Here is a 6,993-nt window from a genome sequence, read left to right on the forward strand (position 1 = left end):
TAAAACATCCTGTTCTTTCAAATGCCCCCCCCCCCCCCCCCCCAAAAAAAAAGAAGAAACAACTGCAGCTGCAAGCATGCAAAAGCAAAGGCAGACTAGCAGAAGCAGATACAGGGCAACTCAAACTGCTGAGGGCAGAAGGGTGGCAGGGACTGAACCTTGCCACAACAAGAAACTGAAGACAAAACATGGCCCAAAGACATAGAGTGCTTTGTAGCAAAAGATATTCACAGCTATGAGGAATGTTATTCACTGGCAAAATTAAGGTTGATCAGGGAATAAAAATGTAAAAACTGGAACAACGTAGCTCTGTTTCAGAAGACCAGGAAAGCTGGGAACTGAGAAATCCCCAGCCTGGGAGGTGCCACATGACAGGAGACTCAACCTCTCCAAGCGTAATTTGGCCAACCTCCTTCTAACACCACACGCCTACAAGATTCACTCTGCACTAATGAAGTGATTAATATTAAAAAAACCTCTTCTGAAGCACCTGAAGCTGGATCAGACTTACTACACACTGAGTGGCTTCACATGAGGTCTTATGCTCTGACAGTGGGCAAGTATTCCTTCAGAGAGAGAAAGGCTGTCAAACCTGCATTAATGCAAAGATTCAAGGACTATGTTTTATATTCAAATCAACCATAGTCAAACTAAAATCACTAAACAGAAATTAAATCAACTTTAAAAAAATTTACTTCAAAGTGTGTCATGACCCTAAATCTCATAGTGATGCTCGTTGGGAAGCACCCTCCAACCTAGGCCAAGGAGTCTGTAGAGCTTTTTTCTCTCTTAAATCTCGGAGATTTAAAAATAAGCAGCACTGCAGTTTTTCTGAAGAAGCCCATAAACTGAGAAGCTCCTCTGTGTTTGAATACAGGGTTGGCTGCCCATTTTTTGCCTTCCTGACATGGTACACAACAACTGTATCTTAAAATTAGCTTAGGGTACTTGCAGAGGAACAATCCTATCACGTACCAGAACTCCAAAATGCTGAAGTTGAGCAATAATCAAGCAATACCGAACCAAACTGGGATTAAGCAAGTAGAAATTACTACTATCACTATGGCAAAAATGAAGTCCTATTTCTATTGAGTTTGTAGGGTTTTTTCATTTTACAAGTGATACCGCTTCAAGACAGTGGCTCAAGCATAAAATGTGGAAGCGTGACCTACATAAGGGGGAGAGCTTAAAAACAGCAGACGCAGGAAGAGATAAAGCCAAAAGGTTCAATAAAACAAGATTTAGCAGACTAAAAAAATCCTTTACACGTTAGAGATTGTAGACATTTTCTAATGCGTGCTCTGAAGCATTCCACTATTAGCAAACTGCCAACTGCAGATTCACATTACAGTGAAACAGATGAGGAACAGTTTTTAAACAATCTCCAAGGTATTTATCTCTATTAAATAAGCCTCTACCTCTGTTAAATCAGCTACTTGAGGGGCATTGGAGTGGTAAACAGTTTTAGTATTTTTGTTTCACTGCAGCAGCCGACGGGGCATGATGCACAAAGCTTGGAGCCAATTCAAATCCTCCTGCGCACCTCTCCCTATTTACCATTCAAAGAGAAAATCTGCAAACGCAGCCAGTGTTATGTGAAGGGAGTTCCTCCTTTGGCAGCCAGGATTTCAGAGAGGGGGAAAGCAGGCTGCGCTCCGACGTTCCTCTGATCTCCGCAGGGGACGTGCCTCGCTGAAATCTCGCTCTCCTACTACTGAATGAATTGTTTCACAGTCTTCATATGGGAACAAGCAGAGGACTGCTCCAGGGAATGCCTGCTAGCTTCACTGCAGAGCAGCTCTGCAGCACTGCAAGATGCACTCCTTCCCACTGGGAATGGTTTTCAGAAAACCCAGAAATCTGCACTTATAACCAACCTCTCAGACACGTCCTTTCCTTCAGCACGTCCTCTCCCCACACGCACTGCAGCAGACAATCCCATAGCCAAGAACTGTGAATAATTAACCACAATAACTCATTTAGCATCGCATCTCAGGGGAGCGGCAGAATTTCCACTTCGCTTGCATATTGCGTTTGTCACTCCCCTCTGGCGTGATTCATCCGGCGCTGACGATGGAGGCATCGGCGCGCTGAAGTCGGACACCTCTGAACGCCAAAGTGCACCGTGCCGGGCTGGCGGGGCCCTGACACCCACGACATCTCACAGCTGAGGGCTCACCATTATTTTTCTACAGCAAAGCACGTACGATGGAAGATACTTTGTCGAGAAGATGCTTACTGTGTCACACCAGCAAGGACAACCTTTCTGCAGGGCAGCACGGGTAACCTTCAAATATTAATTCATCTTCAATAATACATTCTTGTAAGGAGTTAGGAGCTGCTCAAAGTTACTGGAGAAGCTCTGCAGATGTTAAGACGACAGTACAATGCAAGTCACTAAAATACATCCGGCATCCCCAGTGGAACCACTGTCCTGTGGTTGACTCTTATTTACTATTTCAGCCCATAATGCCTCCTGCCCAGCCAGGTTTTCACAGTCAAGAATATACCAGAGAACACCCAACGTGGCTTTAATATTTCTGCATTACCAACCACCATAACACTTTGCAAACCCACAAGTACGCACGTATTACAGCACTGTGGATGAATACTGCAAACCCATTTACACCCGTATGACCTTGCTTTCCTTTTATCTGACTACTCCCTGCGTGTCTCCTGCCAGCAAGCTCATTACGTACGATGGATAAAAAAGAAAGCACTGACAGTTGTTAAAAAACATTTACCAAAAGGAAGTGAACTCAAAATCCTTATCTGTACCAAAAAATCCTGGAATTGCAATCAGTCCAACAGGAAAGTAAACAGCATCCAGTAGCTCAGTTTAAAACCGCAAATTTTAAATAATGAAATGCACAACACTTACTTGAAAAAACCACAAGCCCAAAATTACTTACAAAGCATTCTTTTGCATATTTCAACCATTGACAGAAAATTATGCAAAATATATTGGGGGAAAAAGGTTATTACCAGCCATAGTGGAAAGTGTATTCTTACCTCCTGATTCTATTTCTGCTTTGGGTCAGAAATTATTTACTAGCTGAAAATCCCCCCAAAGGGAAAAGTTAATGACAGCTATTAATACATATCTATCACGCTTTCTCCAAGAATTTAACGAAGTTTCTCGTATTACACACCACAAGTATCACTTGTACAAGGCACTTCACATTTCACGGATAACCAGAATAGCGCACAAAGAGAAATCAATAACGTGCTTCAAATGATACAACCAGCAGCAAGACTAGTAACACAGGAAGAAATTGGGAATTTTATTTTCTCTTCTAATTACAAGGTACAGCTTTTCACAGTGAAATTGGAATCCAATTTTACTCTTCTATTTTAAAAGTCTGCATTCCAGGGGAAAGGAGAACAAAATAAGCTCAGTCAAAATGACGTTAAAGTAAAAAATCTGGGAAGGAACTGGTAATGAGACTTGTTTGAAATCAGTGCCCGTGCCTGAGAGCAGCAACATACTTCTGGTCATCGAGTTGACTAGAATCTCATCGCACCCAGGCACCAAAGGACAAACTGAAGGCAGCCAAACTCCAAGCACAGGCTTGCACTGGAGAAGCAGGCATCAAGTTAAACTGTATGTCACAGCAAACTGATTAACAGAGTCCTATTTCAAGTTTTTAAACTCAAAGTTTTAACCATCAAGCCATGTTGCTTGCTATGACTAGCAAAAAGACAGTTAACCCAGACCCAGAAAGAAAAGCCCTGGGAGAAGCAGCAAAAGCTTCTAAGAAGCCTCTCGGGCTGTGCATTGTACACCGTTTGCTGTAAAATTTTTGCTTTACGTGGAATTGACCACCAGCTCTCCTCTCTGGAGGGGCTCTCCTGGCTCGTCCTGGTTTCTCTTTCACCAAACTGGCCCGTGGACACTGGCCCCTGGACTTATTTCAGCTTTTTAGCATGTCCCAACAAATTCTGCAGTCCAGCAGAACCAGACGTGGCCATGCCGATGAAAAGCAGCTCACTGCAAAGACTGACCCTCGACTGGAGACATACACCAGCTGTGTCCAGAGACTGACATCTAAGCTAAAGAACATTTTTGTGGAAAAAGCTTCACTGTTAACTTCTAGTTAAGAGATTTGGCTTAACTGCTTCTGTCTCTGAAACCAGAAAAGCCATAAGCAGCAATTTTTTTGTTCTTCCATTTATAAATGCCTTTTCAGATCCTTTCATCACTTTGTTTCCTACCATCTCTTCAGCTTTCATCAATCACTTTGAAGGCATCCGACTTAGCATTTTGTTCATGGTCTACTGAACCAACAGTTACACTTTTAGTCACTATTAAGGTCAGAAACCTGTTTGAAAACATCAGTGAGAACCAAGGTAAAGTCTGGAGTTAAGAACCACGAAGCTGAACAGGAAATTGTGCAGGGTATTTCCATCTCCAGCTTCCCCTCGGGTCTGTGTTTTGGAAGGTTTCCCACTGGTACTTCTCAGTTACTAAGTTTTTTGGGGGATTTTCCTCCAACGCAAACTGAATGGGTCAGTTCTTCCTGCAGAGCTGTTAGACAGACCAGCAGACAGCAACTTGTCTAAGTCTCCAATAACATCTTTATACCTGAATGAAGAATTACACTGTGGTATTCATCACTGGGGTTTCTCGAAATTGGCCACCTTAGAGACAGCAGGTTGTTATTGGAGAGAAGCTGAGAACTCAGGTAAAGAAACTGCTCCTCCTTCTTACAAAAGCATGTCAAGCTCTGCACTGGGAAGCTGTACACCAACAGCTCTGAAGCCAGACGTTCCACCACAGGACTAAAAGCAGCAAAAAAGAGCTTTCAGATTTCTTCTGCAAGTGTATCTCAGCCCTCTTTAGCAGGGTGAAATTCATTTACCCACACCCTCCAAACTTTGGCATCTGCACCAAGATTGCAGGAGACTCATGGGCAGGCACGCCGTGAGGGAACTTATGGATGCGTGGTTATTAAGGTGAAGTTCACCAGTCTGTTTCAAAGGATCCCAAATTAGTAAATGAGCAGGAAAAATTGCTACTGATCTATGTATGTACAGGTTGGTCTGTTGTTAAAGTATTGGACTATTAATGCTCCAAGACTTAGAAGTCCAATAAATACACAATTGCCCTAAAAAAGTGCAAGTAAGGAAAATACGTAGAAGTTCTGTAGTATTTATCACAGATTCAACATGACCAACGTGAGGTGATAAGGGATTGGTTTTTAATGTATATAATACATGGGGTGTGTGTACACAAAATGCAACTGCTGACCACTTCAGCATGTCAGTAAGATTTCTGGAGGCTGCTACATGCAACGGAGATTCTCCCTGTGATGTACTTATTTGTCAAGGGAAGTCAAACTCTGGGCATCTTAAACTACCTAAACAGAAAATCAGGTCAATTTGTGAGTCACTATCTCTGTGGACTGAAGGATCCCTAAGTTATTATTTACACACACACCCCCAGGACTGGCTCAGTTGAACTCACTTGAGGAAACAGCGAACTTTCCCATTTTCTCTCCTTGCCCTCAAGTTATACAGAACTCCACTGTGAAGCCAAAAAGCTTTGGCACTTATGGACTTCCCACGCATTTTCTGACAAACTTCCACTGAGAGCCTGAGGAAAAGGGACTATTTTGCTTTCTAGATCAGTTGGGATATGGCAGAAAAAGCAGAGGGGTTTGCCTTTGAACTCTCAAAGGGCCTCTGAATTCTCACCTTCACAAAAATATCAAACCAGCAAACTGTCAGACTAGGTAAAAGGCAAGATCCTAGTCCTGTATCTGTACAGCATGAGACAGCACCAGATGCTTCCCTGTCATGGGAGCCAGAAGTGCTGCACCTCATCCATCAGTTTGCTGCCCTCTAACAGGAGGGGTGGTGATGGTGGAAAAGTCAATCTATTGACTAACTTTAATCAAATCTGAAAAAGAGATGTACTGACTAATTAACACAGTACCACACTGCCCACAATACACACTGAAAGGGATCACTGGGGATACAGAGGACCTGGATGATTACAATGGGGCTGAAGTAATAAGGTATTATGTGAACCAAGGATGTGAATATATTAGAAATCAAGTTTTATTAGTCCCCTAGAGAATACAATAATGCATTTAATCTTGTTACATTTTCAGTCTCAATAGCAGCTTGTAAGTAAGAGCTAGTCTAATGGTATGCAATGATTCCCCCCTTTAATCTGTTTCCAATTTGCTATTTTTTCATTCCACAGAATGTTTCTTCATTCTACTAAGTAAATAGACCTGAGTAGTCAATACAGCATACGACAGACAAATCGAGCTACAATATTATTTGAATCTAAAAAAAACCAATAGACCGTATTTTATCACACTCCCAATTCAATTTCAGCAAAAACCAAAACAGCTCCCAAAACAATGTCCACATTTTTTGTCCACAAGGGCACAATGAAGCCAGGATCTCACTGACTCTGGTCCCTTAAAAAGATCATTAGCTTAAGCATCTAGATCACAAGACAACTAACTCTTACCTTCCTGTCCAATTAGCATTACTCTGCATCTGTTGATCAAATCAAGTTGTTTTTTTTTTTATTGTGGAGATTCACACAGCTGGATTAGATAACTCACATTTTCATGGTCATCTGCAAATCCTGCTAGTTTACTATGCACTTCTGCTCTTTTCCAAACCATACACTTAACACAGGTCTTTTCCCAAAACGAAAACTCAGGCTCCTGCAGGCTTTCAGTTGCCACATCCTATTTTTGATTATGATAGCCCAAACTCTTCAGTTTCTTCAGCAGCAGCCTATGCAAGATCTTTCAAAATATTTTCAGCTAACAACTGATCAGGTCTTCTTTTAGAATAGTTTTTGGTCAAGCAGTTGACAACTGAGAAAAGCTATTCTCCTTCACTGTGCTCTAGTTGGATAATCAGTTTACTACACGCCAGGCGGTGGGTGCTATTCTGTTTTAAATTATAATTTCAACAACATTTAGCACGTACAGGAAAGCCACCAATTCTAACTCCCATAAACAT

The 6,993-nt window shown here is 42.0% G+C and overlaps 1 protein-coding gene across 2 annotated transcripts in view; it reads right to left on the reverse strand.

Annotated features, from left to right (window-relative positions):
• Positions 1–6,993, reverse strand: part of SMARCC1 (SWI/SNF related, matrix associated, actin dependent regulator of chromatin, subfamily c, member 1) — an 83,733-nt gene that overhangs the window by 8,959 nt on the left and 67,781 nt on the right. The window contains exon 26 of one of the 2 annotated variants that reach the window (XM_010562045.1): positions 2,321–2,362. The exons of the other annotated variant lie outside the window; for it this stretch is intronic. Within the exon in view, the coding sequence (XP_010560347.1) occupies positions 2,349–2,362 (14 nt within the window). The 3' untranslated portion in view covers positions 2,321–2,348. Of the gene's footprint in view, positions 1–2,320; positions 2,363–6,993 lie in introns of those variants that run through there. 2 annotated transcript variants of the gene reach the window in all.

Source organism: Haliaeetus leucocephalus, unplaced genomic scaffold, assembly GCF_000737465.1.
Source record: "Haliaeetus leucocephalus isolate CR32 unplaced genomic scaffold, Haliaeetus_leucocephalus-4.0 Scaffold0, whole genome shotgun sequence".
Classification (NCBI taxonomy): domain Eukaryota; kingdom Metazoa; phylum Chordata; class Aves; order Accipitriformes; family Accipitridae; genus Haliaeetus; species Haliaeetus leucocephalus.